Here is an 18,626-nt window from a genome sequence, read left to right as displayed (position 1 = left end):
TCTTGTAAACTCAGAATATTCTTCCTTCCTGCCATAGCAATAGCAGTTAGACTTATATACCGCTTCATAGGGCTTTCAGCCCTCTCTAAGCGGTTTACAGAGTCAGCATATCGCCCCCACAGTCTGGGTCCTCATTTCACCCACCTCGGAAGGATGGAAGGCTGAGTCAACCTTGAGCCGGTGAGATTAGAACCGCCAAACTGCAGATAACAGTCAGCTGAAGTGGCCTGCAGTACTGCACCCTAACCACTGCGCCACCTCGGCTCTTGCGCATGTAGACATCCGAACTAGATTGTGATGTTTCTCTGTGTCTTATGTGTGCGTGGATGTGTCTATAGGCATAATGGTTTTATCTTTTGAAAGCTGGGTGTAATGAAATCTTGCTGATTGGCGTAGATTCAAAGTGACTGTAAAGTTTCATTCTATTTTTCTGTTGGGAAAATCAATCTGTTGTTCTGGGTGTGAATCTGCTAAGCATCTCTCCCCCCCCCCCCTCCTTCCTTCTCTTCCTGGCCAGCTTCTTCCTCCGCCTTTGCTCCGAAGTGCCCATCCTTGAGGATACCCTCATGCGTATCCTGGTCATTGGTCTGTCGCGGGACCTTCCCCTCGGCCCCGCTGACGCCATGGAGCTGGCCGATCACCTGGTGAAACGGGCAGCGGCTGTGCAGGCGGACGGTGAGCCCCCTACTGCATTCTAACCACTGTGCAACTGTGGCCCTTCCTTCCTTCCCTCCTTCCTTCCCTCCCTCCTTCCTTCCTTCCTTCCTTCCTTCCTTCCTTCCTTCCTTCCTTCTTCCTTCCTTCCCACTTAGCACTTATATACTGCTTCACAGTGCTTTTACAGCCCTCTTTAAGCCATTTACAGAGTCAGCCTCTTGCCCCCAACAATCTGGGTCCTCGTTTTACCCACCTCGGAAGGACGGAAGGCTGAGTCAACCTTAAGCCGGTCAGGGTCGAACTCCTGGCAGTGGGCAGAATTTACAGCACTGCTGTATTGAAACTCCTAAGCCACCATGGCCCTTCCTTCCTCCCTCCCTCCCTCCCTCCCACCCTCCCTTCCCTTTCCCCTTCCTTCCTTCCTCATTTTACCCACCTCGGAAAGATGAGCCGGTCAGGATCGAATTGTTGGCAGTGGGCAGAGTCCCTCTGCAATCCTGCATTCTCACCACTGCGCCACCAGGGCTTCCCCCCCACCCGCCCGCTCCGGTCCCCTGGGCTGCCTGAATCAAGAATCTCTGTGGGCTATTAGCTACCCCTGTAGAAATCCAGCCCAACCTCCTGCGGGCAATTTTATCATCCCTCTTCTTTGCTTTTATGCCTTCCTGCTCCTCCCATTGTGGGTTTCAGATGTCGACGTCCTGAGAGTGGAGAGGATTCAACTTATCGATGCCGTCTTAAACCTCTGTACCTACCACCATCCCGAGAACATCCAGCTGCCTCCGGGGTAATTGTGGAGAGATTCTTCCTTCGTTTTTCTTCTCCTCCTCCTCCTCCTTCTTCTCCTTCTCCTTCATTCCTCCTGGGGAGGGTCTTTCCTTGGTTGGAGAGCACCAAGGACCCCATAATTATTTTTCTCCTTCTCCTTCTCCTTCTCCTTCTCCTTCTCCTTCTCCTTCTCCTTCTCCTTCATTCCTCCTGGGGAGGGTCTTTCCTTGGTTGGAGAGCACCAAGCAGTGGTGGGATTTGGCCAGTCTGCCCCACTTCAGGAGAACCGGTTATTAAATTTCTGAGCAGTTTGGTGAAGTGGTTGTTGGAAGAAATCATTAGGGCAGGGAACCGGTGGTTAAATTCTTTGAATCCCACCACTGGCACCAAGGACCCCATAATCACTCTCCTTCTCCCCCTTCCCCTTCCCCTTCCCCTTCTTCTTCTTCCTCCTCCTCCTCCTCCTCCTCTTCCTCCTCCTCCTCCTCCTCCTCCTCCTCCTCCTCCTCCTCCTCCTCCTCCTCCTCCTCCTCCTCTTCTTCTTCTTCTTCTTCTTCTTCCTCCTCCTCCTCCTCCTCCTCCTACTCTTCTCCTCCTGCTCCTGCTCCTCCTCCTCCTCCTCCTCCTCCTTCTCTTTTGAACGGCAAACATGGGACAATAACCCCCACTCTGTCCTGATTTGTTTTTCCTTTCGTATCTTGCATTATTTTGTGAAAACACGACAAGATCTTATTGTATATCCTTGGCTCTCCTGCAGGTACCAGCCTCCAAATCTGGCTATTTCAACCCTCTACTGGAAGGCCTGGCCTCTGTTGCTCGTGGTGGCTGCATTCAATCCGGAAAACATCGGTGAGTCTTAACAGCGGGAATCCTTTCCTGCAGGGGGGGGGGCACGACTGATGCAGAGGGGGCATTCAGCAGGTTCTGACCAGTTCTGGACAACCGGTTGTGGAAATTTTGAGTAGTTCAGAGAACCGGTAAATACCACCTCTGGCTGGCCACGCCCCCATCTGTTCTCTGCCTCCGGAGTCCCAGCTGATCGGGAGGGAATGGGGATTTTGCAGTATCCTTCCCCTGCCACGCCCACCAAACCACACCTACCAAGCCACGCCCACAGAACTGGTAGTAAAAATTTTTGAATCCTGCCATTGGATTAATGGTACGTGTTTTCCCTCCCTTTGTTTTTTACTTTAAAATTGTCCTAACGATCTGTCAGTGACTCTCCAGAGATTTTGTTTAAGGTATTGTTGGTGCTTCGATTGCCATGTTTCTGAATTGGGCTTTTTTCTCCCCCATCCTCCTTTGGTTTGATTGGCAGGTCTCACGGCTTGGGAGGACTACCCCACCCTAAAGATGCTGATGGAGATGGTGATGACCAAGTAGGTTCGAACTGGGGAGAATCTGTCCCCAAATTCCTCCCTTTTCCCCATCTTAAAAGGTGGGAGTGACAACCCTGAACTTTGCCTCACCCAGGCCAATTTTTTTTTTTAAGCGTTGCCCCGCTGGAGTTGAGGGATCGGGAGGAGGGAATAGAGAGAGCTGGGCTTTTGTAGCCAAAACAAAATTACTTTCCCCTGGGAACCAAGGACACTCCAACTGTCCGGCACCTCGATTGGACAATGTAACTGATTGTTTGGGGGAAAGGGAAACTTTTGCTTCCAAGCAGGTGAAAACTGCGGGAATTCTCAAGAGTCAGTTTTCACCACTCTGTGCCAATAATGATATCTCCAAATAAAACTGTTCTTTGAAGAATCTGCCTGCCTCGGAGATCTATAGCAGTTAGCAGTTAGATTTATATACCGCTTCATGGGGCTTTCAGCCCTCTCTAAGCGGTTTACAGAGTCAGCATATTGCCCCCAACAACAATCCGGGTCCTCATTTTACCCACCTCGGAAGGATGGAAGGCTGAGTCAACCACTGCGCCACCTCGGCTCTGTTTGCTATCGGCATGTTACTTGAAACGCTGACATTGAGGTTATTTTGAGCTCCCCCCCCCCCTTCGATGTCAGGGTTCCAAAAAACCCACCCAATGATATAAAACTCCAAGGCTCGGGTTTCCTCAAAGTCCCACTTTATTAGAGATGTCACACTGGCACATCTGGGAAAAACCCGAATCTGAAAGCTTCCAGGTTTTCCCCACCCAGTTGGAAGTTCAAGATCTTGCCCTCACACCCACAAGTCCCATCCCATGGTCCAATGTTCCACTGCCACGGAGACACAGATTCCTCCCATCCTCATCCGGCCAGTTGCAGAGACGAAGATGACCTTGGCTTTCTAAGAAGAATGTTGTTATGGCTACAAATCACCCAACTCCGTATAATTCCCCCGTCCCATTTTCCCACCGTAGAAAGGGTGGCAGGCCTGAACCCTAAAAAGAAAAGGGTGACACTCCCAGCATTAGCGTCAAGTCACAAACCCTCGTCTCAATAAAATGGGTTTCCTCGCTTTCCCTTTCCGTTTGTCAGCAATTACTCCTACCCTCCCTGCACTCTGACCGACGAAGAAACCCGTACGGAGATGATCAGCCGCGAACTGCAGATCTCTCAGCGGGAGAAGCAGGAGATCCTGGCCTTCGAGGGCCACCTGGCCGCGGCCTCCACCAAGCAGACCATCACCGAGAGCAGCAGCCTCCTCCTGTCCCAGCTGACCAGCTTGGATCCCCAGTAAGAATCCCTGGGGACCTTCCAAGGGGGGAGACTCGCAGCTGCAGACTCTTGAAGCTGGGTCAGGGTGCTCCCCCGGCCTGCTCTCTTCACCCTTCTTGCTCCTTTCGCAGAGGGCCTCCCCGCAGGCCCCCTCAGCCCGTCCTGGATCAGGTGAAGAGCCTCAACCAGTCCCTGCGCCTGGGGCACCTCTTGTGCCGTAGCCGGCACCCTGACTTCCTGCTCAACATCATCCAGAGGCAGGTGAGTGGCACGGAGGGCTGGAAGGCTCTGCCTTGAATTGTCTCTGCCTAGAACAGCGCTCGGCAACTGGTGAATAAATTATTGTGGTCCGCAGAAAAAAATATTTGCATTTTTTCTATTGCACTAAATCAGGGGTCCTTAAACTACGATAGTCAAAACTATCCCTAAATAAATGATTGATAATGATAATAATAATAATAATAATAATAATAATAAAGTAATAATTTGTATGGACAGAATAAAAGGGAACTTGGATATAAGTTGTAAACAATGATTAAGAAAAGAGATCTAAAAATTTTGTTATTAAACAATTTTTATTTTGAATGTGTTATAAAGGTATGATGTGGCTGGATGATATTGAAAATAGATAAGGGAATGCCACTATGTGGTTTTGTTTTAAATTTTGGAATGCTTGTTACAAAGGGACGTTAAAACAACTGTAGTCATATGAAGGATGAGCTATGATGATAGCGATTATATGTGTGTGTGTGTGTGTTGCATTTGTGATACCTATCTATCTATCTCTATATCTATCTATATCTATCTATCTATCTATCTATCTATCTATCTATCTATCTATCTCCCTCTATGTCTGTCTGTCTGTCTGTCTGTCTGTCTGTCTGTCTGTCTATCTATCTATCTATCTATCTATCTATCTATCTATCTATCTATCTATCTATCTATCTATCTATCTATCTATCTATCTATAGTGTCACAACCCCTGGTATGCCCCAATTATGGGAGGAAGCGAACTGCTTCCATTCTCTGTCCATTGGCTCGTCACAAGAGATCATCCAGACAGAAAGCCCAATATTTTTACTGTTGCCTTTTGTTACTTTTGTGTGGTATTTGTGCTGATAAATAAATAAAGGGAGACTAGTATAGATCCATTTCAAGCTATTTAGTTCTCATCAGCTAGCCAAACCCTTACTGGGATTCGAACCTGTGCTGTATTACATCTTAGGCAGATGTCTTAACCATTGAGCCACAGGTCCTCTTCCTATATCAGCTTGAGCCAATATATAAATATATGTGATGTAAAATAGATAACTTGATATGAATCATAGGTGATGACTGTGGAAGGGATGCACGAAAGCTCTTTGTAACCAATTGACACACTTTCTACAATTTGTAGTGGAGGATGGTTTTGTTTGTTTTTATTCAAAAAATAAAATAAAATAAAATAAAATAAAAAACTGCAGCCCCTGGGATGGATACCTGCAATGAACGCTTGTGTTGCTGCAGAGAGTCTCCCCCTTCGGGGTCTTTTTGTGCGGGTCGGAGGGGGGCAAAAATTCCGACTTGGGGTCTGCTTCGGCCTCTTGGTGGGGGGCTTTGGGCGAAGGCTGGAGGGAAGCACTGCTGGTGGAGAAGAGCCGGAGGGCCTCGTTCCAGTGGGACTGGCCTGGAATTGGCTGACCCTCTCAGCCCGCTGAGCCTCCGAGCACCAGTCCCTGGCCTTCTACTCCCGAAAGGCCTTCACTCTGATTGGAAAGCCCATGCTCCTAGTCCTTCTCTCCTCCTCCACCGACTCCTGTCCCCTTCCTCTTCCTCACCGCTAGGCTTCTTCGCAGTCCATGCCGTGGCTGGCGGACCTCGTCCAGTCCAGCGAGGGCTCGCTGGACGTCCTCCCAGTCCAGTGCCTTTGCGAATTCCTCCTGCATGACGCCGCAGATGAGTCGGCCTCTGGAGAGGAGGAAGAGGAAGGAGAAAGCAAAGAGCAGCGGGCCAAGAAACGGCAGGTAAGCATTCATTTTTCTGGTTTCCCATTATTTGCAAAGCAAAACAGCCAAGTTGGAAAGAGGGTTGATGGAATCACGCCGGGAAATTCATCCCGGCCCAAACATTGCAGGTAGTTCTTGATTTACAACCCTTCATTCAGTGACTGAAGTTACAACGGCAACTGTAAAAAGACTGGATTACTGTAATGCGCTCTACATGGGGCTGCCCCTGAAAAGTGTTCGGAGACTACAATTAGTCCAGAATGCAGCCGCGCGAGCGATACTGGGTGTACCTAGGTACACCCACATTACACCTATCCGCCGCGAGCTGCACTGGCTTCCTATTGGTCTCCGAGCACGATTCAAGGTGCTGGTCATCACCTTTAAAGCCCTACATGGCTTAGGACCCGGATACCTTCGAGACCGTCTTCTGCCGCACACCTCCCTAAGACCGATAAGATTCCACAGGATGGACCTTCTCCAGGTGCCATCAGCTGGACAATGCCGGCTGGTGACGCCTCGGAGTAGGGCCTTCTCTGTTGCTCCTCCGGCCCTATGGAATGAGCTGCCCCCAGAGATCCGGACCCTACCCATTCTCATGGCCTTCCGAAAAGCTATTAAAACCTGGCTATTTCGGCAGGCCTGGGGCTGTTGACCTCTGGATTGAGGTCCAGCCCCGTTTAGATTGGGTGCATGTTGTGTCTTTTTAAATTTGTCGTGTTTTTATCTGTTTTAAATTTCTCTTAATTTCTGTTTCTGTAAGCCGCCCGGAATTCTCCGGGATTGGGCGGCCTATAAATTTAATAAACAGTTAAACAGTTAAGTGGCTTATGTCCGTTTCCCCACACCTACGACCATTGCAACATCTCCACGTTCAGGTGATCAAAATTCAGACAGCTGACTCGTGTTTATGACGGTTGCAGCGTCCCCTGAGTCCCATGACCCCCTTCCGACAAGCAAAAGTGAAGGGGGAAGCCGGAGTCGCTTAACAACCATGTTACTAACATTCCAGCCGCAGGGATTCATTTCAGAGCTGTGGCAAGAAAGGTCATAAAACCGGGTAGAACTCGAACAACTGTCTTTCTTAGCAACGAAATTTGGGCTCAATTGTGGTCGTAAGTTGAGGAGTTACCTGGATGTTGAAGAACAAGAGTTTCATAATTCTTACAAGGATAGAACTTGGCCTTTAGACTTATGTACCGCTTCACAGTGTTTTTACAGCCCTCTCTAAGCGGTTTACAGAGTCAGCCTCTTTTCCCCAACAATCTGGGTCCTCATTTCACCAACCTCGGAAGGATGGAAGGCTGAGTCGACCTGGAGCTGAATCGAACTGTAGGCAGTCAGCAGAATTAGTCTGCAATACTGCATTCTAACAGACAGACAGGAAGGAAGGAAGGAAGGAAGGAAGGAAGGAAGGAAGGAAGGAAGGAAGGAAGGAAGGAAGGAAGGACAATAACACTTAGACTTATATACCGCTTCACAGTGCTTTCCAGCCCTCTCTAAGCGGTTTACAGAGTCAGCCTCTTGCCCCCAACAATCTGGCTCCTCATTTTACCCACCTCAGAAGGATGGAAGGCCGAGTCAACCTTAAGCTGGTCAGGATCAAACTGCTGGCAGTGGGCAGAATTTACAGCACTGCTGTATAGAAACTCCTGAGCCACCATGGCCCTTCCTTCCTTCCTTCCTCCCTCCCTCCCTCCCTCCCTCCCTCCCTTCCCTTTCCCCTTCCTTCCTTCCTTCCTTCCTCCTTCCCTCCCTTCCCTTTCCCCTTCCTTCCTTCCTTCCCCTCCCTCCCTCCCTCCCTCCTTCCTTCCTTCCTTCCTTCCTTCCTTCCTTCCTTCCTTAGTGCTTCCTTAGCACCAGCACTTCGACTTATATACCACTTCATAGTGCTTTCCAGCCCTCTCTAAGCAGTTTACAGATTCAGCCTCTTGCCTCCAACTATCTGGATCCTCATTTTCCCGAATTCGGAAAGATGGAAGTCTGAGTCAACCTCGAGCCGGTCAGGATCGAACTGCCGACAGTGTGCAGAGTTTGCCTACAATGCTGCATTCTAACCATTCCACCACCACGACAAGGATGCACTCAGATACAACTCCCCCACCCCCCCGCAATTGCCGAGTGCATTTTTACAGCGAGTAGGGAAACGTACCTCAAGCGCCTAACCGCGTGCCGCTTTTCCGCAGAGGCAGCAAAAACAGCGGCAGCTGCTCGGCTGTCTGCAGGACATGCTTCTCGGACCCACCGCCGACGAGCAGACCACGTGCGAGGTGCTGGACTACTTCCTGAGGCGCCTCAGCTCCTCCCAGGTGGCCTCTCGGGTGCTGGCCATGAAGGTAAGGAACACCAGGCCTCGTCCGTCCGTCCATCCCCGCTTCAGAGCAGGGAAGGGCACAATGCAAATTCTTAGCCAGGCAGGATAAAATATCGCGATGCAACCTCGTTTTTGGTGCACTGTCAGTCCTTCCCCCAGAGGCCCATCATGTTTTTGTTCAGGGGGGTGCGTGAGGGGCTTTGGGGGGCTCCGAGCCTGGAGTTTCTGCCCCCTGCTTGCAATTCCTTCAGTCCTGAAGCTTGAAACCATCCATGTTCATCCCTTAAGTCCCATCGTGCTAGATTTGAGAGAGGGCATAGAGGTTTCTGTTTAAAGTATTTTTCCTGTATTTCTGCAAACTCCCATCTGTGCCAGAAGTCTCTCTCTCTCTCTCTCTCTTTCTCTCCCTCCCTCCCTCTCTCTCTCTCTCTCTCTCTCCCGCTCTCCTCCAAAACACTGTTGCTTATTCTGGTTTTTAGGCTTTTATCTGTATGGAAGAAGGGTGGTTTTTTCTATCAGTTCTTTTTTGTTTGTTTGTTTGCAGGTGCCCCTTTCTTCTACCCTTTTTCCTTTCTTTTCAACTCCTTTTTCTCTCTCTGCTTGTTTGTATTTTATACTATTGATACTATATTATTAAGTGCTGCATCTTATGGTTTATGATGTGTGTATATTTTGAGAGCATTTGCACCAAGACAAATTCCTTGTGTGTCCAATTACACTTGGCCAATAAAGAATTCTGTTCTGTCCTGTTCTGTTCTATTCTATTCTAATTTCTATTCTACTCTATTTTTTATTCTGCTCTATTCTACTTTATTCTCTATTCTCCATTCTCCTCTTTCTATTCTACTCTATTTTCTGCTCTATTCTACTTTATTCTTCTCTATTCTCCATTCTACTCTTTCTATTCTACTCTATTTTCTGCTCTATTCTACTTTATTCTTCTCTATTCTCAATTCTACTCTTTCTATTCTACTCTATTTTCTGCTCTATTCTACTTTATTCTTCTCTATTCTCCATTCTACTCTTTCTATTCTACTCTATTTTCTGCTCTATTCTACTTTATTCTCTATTCTCCATTCTACTCTTTCTATTCTACTCTATTTTTTTATTCTGCTTTATTCTACTTTATTCTCTATTCTCCATTCTACTTTTTCTATTCTACTCTATTTTCTATTCTACTCTATTCTACTTTATTCTTCTCTATTCTCCATTCTACTCTTTCTATTCTACTCTATTTTCTATTCTACTCTATTCTACTTTATTCTTCTCTATTCTCCATTCTACTCTTTCTATTCTACTCTATTTTCTATTCCATTCTATTTTCTATTCTACTCTACTCTACTTTACTCTCTATTCTCCTTTATTTTTTATTCTAGTTTTTGAAACGTAATAACTTTTTGTAGGGGGAAAAAAAATCCCAATGTTGCTGACAGCCACCAGATTTTGTCAGAAGCCGACTGTTTTGCCCGTCCAGCTGAAAAGCAGGTCAGGCTGGATGCGATCCCCCCCGTGTCTTCCTCCCCCCTGCAGGGCCTGTCCTTGGTGCTTTCCGAAGGAGCCCTCCCCGAGAAGGAGGAGAAGGAGCACCCGATGGAGGAAGATTCCTGGGACTTCGAGCTGCTTCGGAGCTACCAGTGGCTCCTGCGGGATCTCCCCAAGCTGCCCTTGTTCGACAGCGTCCGGACCACCACGGCGGTGGCTTTGCAGCAGGTGAATTATTATTATTATTATTTAATTGATTTATAGGCCACCCAATCCCAGAGGAATGGCGCAGTGAACCCTAGAAGCCTCTCTCTCTTTTTTTTTAAAGTTTTATTATGTTTCAGTTACAAAAATAAACATTCCATCTTTCCTTAAGCCATGTGCCATTTGGGTACAAACATCTCTGTGCAACATCGTTCCTCTTTTGCCACGTCTGTCCTGTTCATATTAACATTATTTCCCTAAATGTAGTATTATAATACATTGAGCATTCAGACGTTATAAAATGCTCCATTTTTCTTTTTACTGTCTTCTAGTAATAATATATCAACGTTAAACATCATTATTCTTATCATACACATGCTAACAGTTTTATATCTTTATCTAAGGATATTGTCTATTTATTTTTTAGTTTTCTTCATTTCCAAACTCCTTTTATTTTCTCCAGCCATTGGCGAAATGCTTCCCAAACCATATAATATTCTGTTTGCTCTTTCTCTTTCATTGCTAATGTTAATCTCTTCATTCCTGCACATTCTTAATATTTTCCTTATCACCGTCTCATCAATAGGGATCTCTACGTTTTTCCAATGTTGTGCAAATACAATTCTAGCTGCGGTTAATGTATGAACAATTAAATATGCACTCTCTTTATTATAAATTTCAGGTAGAATTCCAAGCAGAAATGTTTCTGGCTTCAGCTCAATACCTTTTTTTTTTAGCAATACCCCCCCAAAATAGAAACCCAATATACCTCTTCCACTCTCCATACACCTCTTTCTTCCGCCCCCCTCCAACTTTCTATCTTCCCTCCTTCATTCCCCTCTACCCTACTTCCCCTCCCCCTCTACCACTCCTCTCTCCCAGTCCACTCCCTCCCTTCCTTCTCACCCTCCCTCCCATCCTCTCTCCCGCCCTCTCTACCCCTCTTCCTTCTATCCCGCTCCTCCTCCCCTTGGTGTATTTCTACTATATGTCAATGTATTCAGCTTGTCCTAATTTTACGGAGAAATTAAAGAGAAACAGTATACATGTGAAATCGCATTACGTTGAAATCTAACACATAGTATATATCCCCCCTCCCCTCCCCCCTAACACCCCACCTCCCTCCCGCCACCCAACTTCCCAGAGCCCGTACACGGTATAGATTTTTAACAAACACAGTCTAAAATATATTGAGACAAAAGAAATTTTAAAAAAGAGGTTAATAACATCTCTATGTTGATCTTAGCTTCTTCAGCTCAATACCTTGTTGTATCATCTCTTCCAACCATGTCTTAATTTTTGTCCAATACCTGGAAACCTCTTCTGACCCAGAACCCAGTTTGGGTAACATTGCGTTCTCTTGGCTTCCCCTTCCAGGCCGTCCACATGGAGACAGACCCTCAGACCATCAGCGCTTACCTGGTGTACCTGTCCCAGCATGCTCCAGTGGAGGAACAAGGCCAACACAACGACTTGGCTTTGGTGAGAGGAGCCAGGGGTTGGTTTGGGGTGTGTGTGTGTGTGTGTCCGTGAGACGCCTCCTCGTTTAGCAGCCAAAAGAAACTCCACCTCCCGACAGACTGCAGAGCATTCCTCTTGGTGCGCCAAAATTGGTTCTGTTCTTTGTTGATATGCTAACCTTTATTAATTTTAATAAATAACTCAAGGGGGCGGGCGTACTTAATACTCCTTCCTCCTCCTCTTCCCCCTCTCCCCCCCCATCCGGCAACAGCAATCCTGTGAGGTGAGTTGGGCTGAGAGAGGGACTCGCCCGAAGGCTTCTCATGCCTAAGGCAGAACTGGAACTCACCGTCTCCTGCTAGGCCAAAAAGGGGGTGTGGGGGGGTGCTAAGAAAGAGGGAGGGAGAAAAAATGGGGAAAGAAAGAAAGAAAAGAAAAGAAAAAAGAAGAAAAGGAAAGGAAGAAAAAGGGAGGGATGAGAGAAAAAAGAGAGGGAAGGGGGAAAGAAAGAAAGGGAGGGAGGGGATAAAAAGAGAGGAAAGGGAGAAAGAGGAAAAAAAAGAAATGGAAGGATGGGAGAAAAAAAGGGAGGGAAGGGAGAAAGAAAGAAAGAAAGAAAGAAAAAAGAAAGAAAGAAAGAAAGAAAGAAAGAAAGAAAGAAAGAAAGAAAGAGGGAGGGGAAAAGGAGATGGAGGAAAGACCACAAACCTGGCGCTAGGCGCAGCTTCAGAGGATACCTTGAAAGAGCACAGCAATCTGAATAGTAGGCAATTCTTCCTTCTTCCAGTACTGCGCCACCAACAATCTTGCTGCCGTTGTTAAATTCAGAATCAAATTAGTTTCTATAACTGTACAGTCTGTAATTATACCTAACAAGAATAACTGGGGAGTGAACTTTATCCTCTTTTTAAGAATATTTTGAATAATCCACCATATTTTTATCCAAAATGCTTTGACTTTTTTACAAGTCCACCATATGTGACAATGCGTAGCGTCAGCACAATCACATCTCGTTCCTTCCCCTTCTCCACCTCTGCAGGACGTGGCCAGGCTGATCGTAGAGCGCTCCACCATCATGTCCCACCTCTTCTCCAAGCTCTCCTACTGCTCAGAGTCCGACTCCGTCTTGGTGGCCCTGCTCTCCATCTTCTCGCGCTACATCAAGCGGATGCTCCAGGCCAAAGACGGCGAGGAGGTTTACAACTGGGTGGGTGTCCCTCTTTCCCCTTCCCTCCCTCCCAGCCCTCTTTTCCCCTTGGCCTTCTAGGGCGGGGTTTTGCAACCTCTAAGAAGGGTGGACTCCAACTCCCAGAATCCCTCAGCACACCAGCGTGAGGATTTATGGGAGTTGAAGTCCGTGCGTCTTTAGTTGAGTGGGGAATTCTGGGAGTTGAAGTGTATTATTTTTAAAGTTGCTGAGCTCAAGAAACCCTGTTTTGGATGGAAGTGTATGAAGGCCTCCAGAAGTTTTGGGTGTTCCATCGCTGGAGGTTTTCAAGAAGAGCCTGGAGAGCCATTTGTCGGGAACAGCACAGGCTCTCCGGCTTGAGTGAGGGGTTGGACTAGAAGACCTCCAAGGTCCCTTCCAACTCTGTTATTCCGTTAAGATAGCCGTGAAATTACAATCTGAAAGAAAACGAGTGTTTTACAAGCTTGTCTAGACATTGACCCACAAATTCATGATGGAGGGAGATTCTTATTTTTTATTTTTTAAACACATAAGCACATCAACAAAAACAAACGCATAACTTAAAAACAACATAGGAACAATAAGTTCCATCGTATATCGTACCGCAGTTCCGAATCGGTTTCTTTGCAGTTAAGTGTTTTCCCTTCTATACATTTCTATCTTGCGCTCATAATCTCCTTATTCGTTATCCATTTTTATGTACATTTCTTTGTTTATTTAAACTTAGCTACTTATGACCAAATATTATTTACCTATATTGTGCTTTATATTTTTACTGTCATTTATTTTCTTACATACAGATTATAGATATACATTCACATAATTATTCTTTTTCTTTGCCATTCTTATATTATTATTATTCCATTTGGAAGGTTATAAGGTATAGTTTGGAATGCTTTGTTTACCATCCTTCGCACCTGCTAAGACACCACCTTGTTTTCTCTTTCTTTTCTTTTCTCCCTCCCTTCCTTCCTTCTCTACTTCCTTCCTTCTCTCCATCCCCTTCTTCCTTCCCTTACCTCTTCCCTACTCCTACCCTTTTTCTTCTCCTTCCTACCTTCTCTCCTTCTCTTTCTTTCTCTTCCTCCCTCCTCTTCTTCTTTTTCTCTCTCTTCTACCCACCTTCCCTTACGTCTTTCTTCTTCCCTTACCTCTCCTCCACACTTCTTCTTCCTCTCCTACTTTCTCTCCTTCTCTTCCTCTCTCTTCCACCCTCCACTCCTTTCCTTTCCTTTGTCCCTCCATTCTCTACTTCCTTCCTCCGGAGGGAGATTCTTAGTTCCCAAGGAGGATTAAGTGGCGGGGAGAAGCTTCTGCCACGAACGCTCTTCCTTGCTGTCTCTGTTCTAGTCGGAGGCTCAGGACCAAGTCTTCCTTCGCTGGAGCGGTGGAGAAACTGCCACGATGCACATCCTTGTGGTCCACGCCATGGTGATTCTTCTGACCCTCGGACCCCCTCAAGGTGAAGGGAAGCTTGCTGTGAAAGCAACCCACGGGGGGAGGGGGGGACGTTTCGATGAGTCGCGGGTGCTTCTAGATGCTTCAACTCAGAAGACCTGTGGGCTTCAGCTCCCAGAATTCCCCAGCCAGCTTCTGGGCGTTGAAGTCCGAGGTGGCGCAGTGGTTAGGGTGCAGTACTGCAGGCCACTTCAGCTGACTGTTATCTGCAGTTCAGCGGTTCAAATCTCACCGGCTCAGGGTTGACTCAGCCTTCCATCCTTCCGAGGTGGGTGAAATGAGGACCCAGAATGTGGGGGCGATATGCTGTAAACCACTTAGAGAGGGCTGGAAGCCCTATGAAGCGGTAGATAAGTCTAACTGCTATTGCTAAGTCCCACAAGTCTTCAGAGCGGCCAAGGTTGGACATCTCTGCTCTCCACATTTCTTTCAAGCGGACGACAGCGACTTCTACGCCCTGCTGGACATCTGGTTCCCCGAGAAGAAGTCCCTCCCCACAGCTTTCCTGGTGGACACCTCCGAAGAGGCCCTGCTGCTCCCTGATTGGCTGAAGCTGCGCATGATTCGCTCGGAGGTGCCGCGGTTGGTGGATGCAGGTAAGGATATAGAAGAAGAATAAAAAAACCAGAACGAGCCTTTTATGGTCATTTTGAAGGTGCGCTAATCGGCATTCGTTAAAGTGAAATTTCATTGTATACGGCTCTCGAAGGGTCACCGCCTCCAATGTACACTACATAACATACAGCGGTGAGTTCCGGATCCCGGTGCAACCGCTATGGTGCAACGGGACCCAGCGTCCGCCACATAAACGCTGGCATGCATACTTACCTCCTGCAATGCTCTGCGATGCCTCCGCGACACTCCGGCTGCTCGGTGGAGCATCGCGCAGGTGCCGTACCCTAATGCGCGTATGCGGAAGCGCCGAAGAGCTCAAATACAGGTAAGGACGGCGGGCGGGCGGGCGGGTGGGCCCTCCAGAGCACCGTACCGGAACGGTACCCGATGCTCCCGGCAGGCACCAGTACACCCGTACCTTGGCGTACCGCCTGCAACCAACCACTGATAATATAACAGAATAAATAAATAAATACAGAATTATGCATATAAGCGGGTTGGAAAAAGGGAAGTTTGTCTGTCTAGCACAGGGGTGTCAAACTTGATTTCATGGAGGGCCGCATTAGGGTTGTGTTCGACCCTAATGGGGCGTGGTGGGTGTGGCCATGCGTGACCCGTCAAAACCGCGCTCAACTAAAGCGCACCCGATTAAACCACGTCGTTGACGTCAGAACGACAACAGCCAGCACGGAGAAAGAAGGGCGCTTTAAATAGCGCTTTGAAAGCAAGCCGATTCAACTTAAGGTAAGGGTTAGGGTTAGGGTTAGGGTTAGGGTTAGGTTTAGGGTTAGGTTTAGGGTTAGGTTTAGGGTTAGGTTTAGGGTTAGGTTTAGGATTAGGTTTAGGGGGTTAGGTTTAGGTTTAGGGGTTAATTTTAGGTTTAGGGTTTACAGCGTGCTTCTGTCTCCGCACTGTTGTCGCCCTGTTGATGACGTCAGTGACACGGTTTAGTCGGGCGCGGTTTAGTCGAGCGCGGTTTTGTGGTGGAACCGTGGCCATGGTGGGCATCACACGGGATTCGTGTGGCCAAAAAGTTAATGTGGGATTCCTGTGAGATCCTCCCTCACTCTCATAATCTTCCTTCCTTCTCTTCTTTTTCCTTCCCTCTTCCTTCTCCTTTCTTCTTCCTTCCCCTCGTTCCTTCTTTTTTCCTTCCTTGCCCTCTTCCCTTCTTTTCTTTTTCTTTCCCCCTTTCCCTTCCTCCTTTCCTATCCCTTCTTGCATGCTCAAATGCAAAAGGAGAAACATTTCGGTGCGGATTCACAAAGAAAGCCCCCTCCCCCTCCTCTTTTGCACCGGAGGGTGTTGAATTTGGAGGTTTTTAAAAAATAAAAATAGTTTTTTTTTTAATATACTTTTTTATTTTCCATTTTCATAACATATAATCACATGTATACTATTACATAGCCAATGTCCGATTGTATTAAGTAGTAATTACATCAGTTCCTCTTGTCATCAACGCCCAGAAAGATAAAAACCCATTATTAGCTCTTCTGCTCTCCATACACCTCTTTCATCTGCCTCTCTCCTACCTCCCTTCTTCCCTCCATCCTCCTTTTCTACTCTACTTCCCCTTCCTTTCTCCTTCTCCTCTCTCTACATTCCACTCCTCTTTATCCTCCTCATCTTCCCCCCTTACCCTCTCTCCTATCCCTCTCTTCCCATCTTTCTTCTTTCTTCAATAAAATAGTTTTTATTGAACGTTTTCAAATTTAAAAAAAACCACAAGTTAAAAAAAAAGGAAAAAAGAAAAAGGGGGAGGAAAAAATACAAAAAGAAATACAGAAGCAACATAACCATATAATATAATTTTACAGCTTCCCGTATCTGCATGTCTATTCTGCTAAGTTTGCTATTCGATTGCTGCCTTCTTGTAGATTTTAACAATTTTAATACTAACATCATAATTATACTGTAGTACAGTGTTTCTCAACCTTGGCAACTTGAAGATGTCTGGACTTCAACTCCCAGAATTCCCCAGCCAGCGAACGCGAACGCTGGCTGGGGAATTCTGGGAGTTGAAGTCCAGACATCTTCAAGTTGCCAAGGTTGAGAAACACTGCTGTAGTAGAATAGTGTAATACGTATAATCAGGTTTACAATCCATCGGGGTTTTTTTGCATTCCTTGTTTCTTTTTACTCCAGCCTTACATGATTTAGAGCCCCAGCAGTTGTTGCTCTTCGTCCAGTCCTTCGGCATCCCGGTCTCCAGCATGAGCAAACTCCTGCAGTACCTGGATCAAACCGTTTCACACGACCCTCAGACCCTGGAGCAGAACATCATGGACAAGAGTAAGAGGTTTCTGGATCGGATCTTTCCCCTCCCTCCCTCCCTCGCCCACCAGTCTCTTCCGGGCGTTTGGGGATTCTGCCGAAGCCACCGGACACTCCTCTGACGGAGGTCCCCCCCTTGTCGTCTCTTCACAGATTACATGGCCCACCTTGTGGAGGTGCAGCACGAGAGAGGAGCCACGGGAGGGCAGACCTTCCACGCCCTCCTCACCGCCTCCCTGCCGTCCCACCCAGGTTCGGTATTCAGCTTTTGACGGTCCTGTATTTGCTGCTTTGACTCCCACAGCTGCCTGTCTCAGTAGCTACAGCGCGGAATAATTCTATTTATTTCTATTTCTATTTATTAAATTTATAGGCCGCCCAATCCCGAAGGATTCCGGGCGGCTTACAGAAATAAAATTTTAAGAAAGGTTAAAACAAACAGAAGGAAACAGATTAAAAGAAAGCACATCATGCACCCAGTCTAATCGGGGCTGGACCTCGGTCAAGAGGTCAACAGCCCCAGGCCTGCTGGAATAGCCAGGTTATTAGCCAGACGACTAGTACTACCAGTAAGTTAAATCTTGTCTAATCAGAACTATGCACAATTTTCTAACATTGAATTAGCCAGATGGAATGCAATAGTTATACTCCCAGAAAGCACATTTATGATTCTATTAAAGAAAAACATGATTTTCATTTCAATATCGTCTCATTTTTAATAATAAGGTTGGAAGGGGCCTTGGAGGTCTTCTAATCCAACCTCCAGCAGGAGACCCTACTACATGTCATATTTTTCAGACTATAAGACGCACCTGTCTTTTGGGGGGAGGAAAAGATGAAGGAAAAATCTGCTTCCGCCTACCAGCACCTGTCAGTATTCATCTGGCTAGAATCCTTGCAGCAAGCAGTCAGCTACAGCACCTTATCGCAGTCTGATTTAGCACGAACAGCTGAGTGGTGGTTGGATCGGCCTCCCGGAATACCATCCATCCAGCTGTTCCAGGCTGCAGGTATTGCCAGAGCCCATGGCCGCCTCCGCATTTTTGCATTTTCAGCCTCTGCAGGCTCCGTTTTACACCCCTTCCAGGCTACTGAGATCTCCACAACTGCCCGTTGCTGCCCAGTGCCCTGTTTTGACCTCCGTGCAGAGCCTTTTTGGCTGCCGCCTGGAACCGGCCAAAAAAAGCGACGCACGGAAGCCGAAAACGCGATGTGCGGAGGGGGTGGCAATACGCTGTGACAAGTAGGGACCATTTTGGTGGGAAACAGCGTTCCGTGTGCCTTTTGACGTTGAGTCGTGCCGGCCACATGACCACCGAGACGTCTTCGGACAGTGCTGGCTTTTTCGGGTTGGAAATGGAGATCAGCACCGCCTGCTAGAGTCGGGAACGGCTAGCACAGATGTGCGAGGGCGGAACCTTCACCTTTACCTAACAGGGTTGGGGGCCATTCATGAACTGAAGAAGTTTCTTGAGTGAAAAGCAAAACATCTTCAAAGAAAAACGAAGTCCAGTTGCCTTTTGAAAAAAGATCTCTGGGACAATCAGGACTGGATGGTTGAGAATCTCCACAGGCAT

The 18,626-nt window shown here is 47.3% G+C and overlaps 1 protein-coding gene across 1 annotated transcript in view; it reads left to right on the top strand.

The window, feature by feature from the left end:
• INTS1 (integrator complex subunit 1) overlaps positions 1 to 18,626 on the top strand; it is a 46,572-nt gene that overhangs the window by 13,972 nt on the left and 13,974 nt on the right. Inside the window, exons 14-28 of the mRNA XM_032230987.1 lie at positions 518 to 675; positions 1,348 to 1,444; positions 2,183 to 2,274; positions 2,744 to 2,804; positions 3,891 to 4,088; positions 4,202 to 4,331; positions 5,894 to 6,073; positions 8,239 to 8,388; positions 9,897 to 10,076; positions 11,430 to 11,534; positions 12,553 to 12,720; positions 14,053 to 14,164; positions 14,595 to 14,756; positions 16,921 to 17,067; positions 17,203 to 17,301. Coding sequence (XP_032086878.1) covers positions 518 to 675; positions 1,348 to 1,444; positions 2,183 to 2,274; positions 2,744 to 2,804; positions 3,891 to 4,088; positions 4,202 to 4,331; positions 5,894 to 6,073; positions 8,239 to 8,388; positions 9,897 to 10,076; positions 11,430 to 11,534; positions 12,553 to 12,720; positions 14,053 to 14,164; positions 14,595 to 14,756; positions 16,921 to 17,067; positions 17,203 to 17,301 — 2,039 coding nt within the window. The remainder of the gene's footprint in view (positions 1 to 517; positions 676 to 1,347; positions 1,445 to 2,182; positions 2,275 to 2,743; positions 2,805 to 3,890; positions 4,089 to 4,201; positions 4,332 to 5,893; positions 6,074 to 8,238; positions 8,389 to 9,896; positions 10,077 to 11,429; positions 11,535 to 12,552; positions 12,721 to 14,052; positions 14,165 to 14,594; positions 14,757 to 16,920; positions 17,068 to 17,202; positions 17,302 to 18,626) is intronic.

The sequence above is a fragment of the Thamnophis elegans genome, chromosome 14 (assembly GCF_009769535.1).
Source record: "Thamnophis elegans isolate rThaEle1 chromosome 14, rThaEle1.pri, whole genome shotgun sequence".
NCBI classification, from domain to species: domain Eukaryota; kingdom Metazoa; phylum Chordata; class Lepidosauria; order Squamata; family Colubridae; genus Thamnophis; species Thamnophis elegans.
Note: the sequence above shows the minus strand (reverse complement) of the source record. Positions and strands in the feature narration are given on the sequence as shown.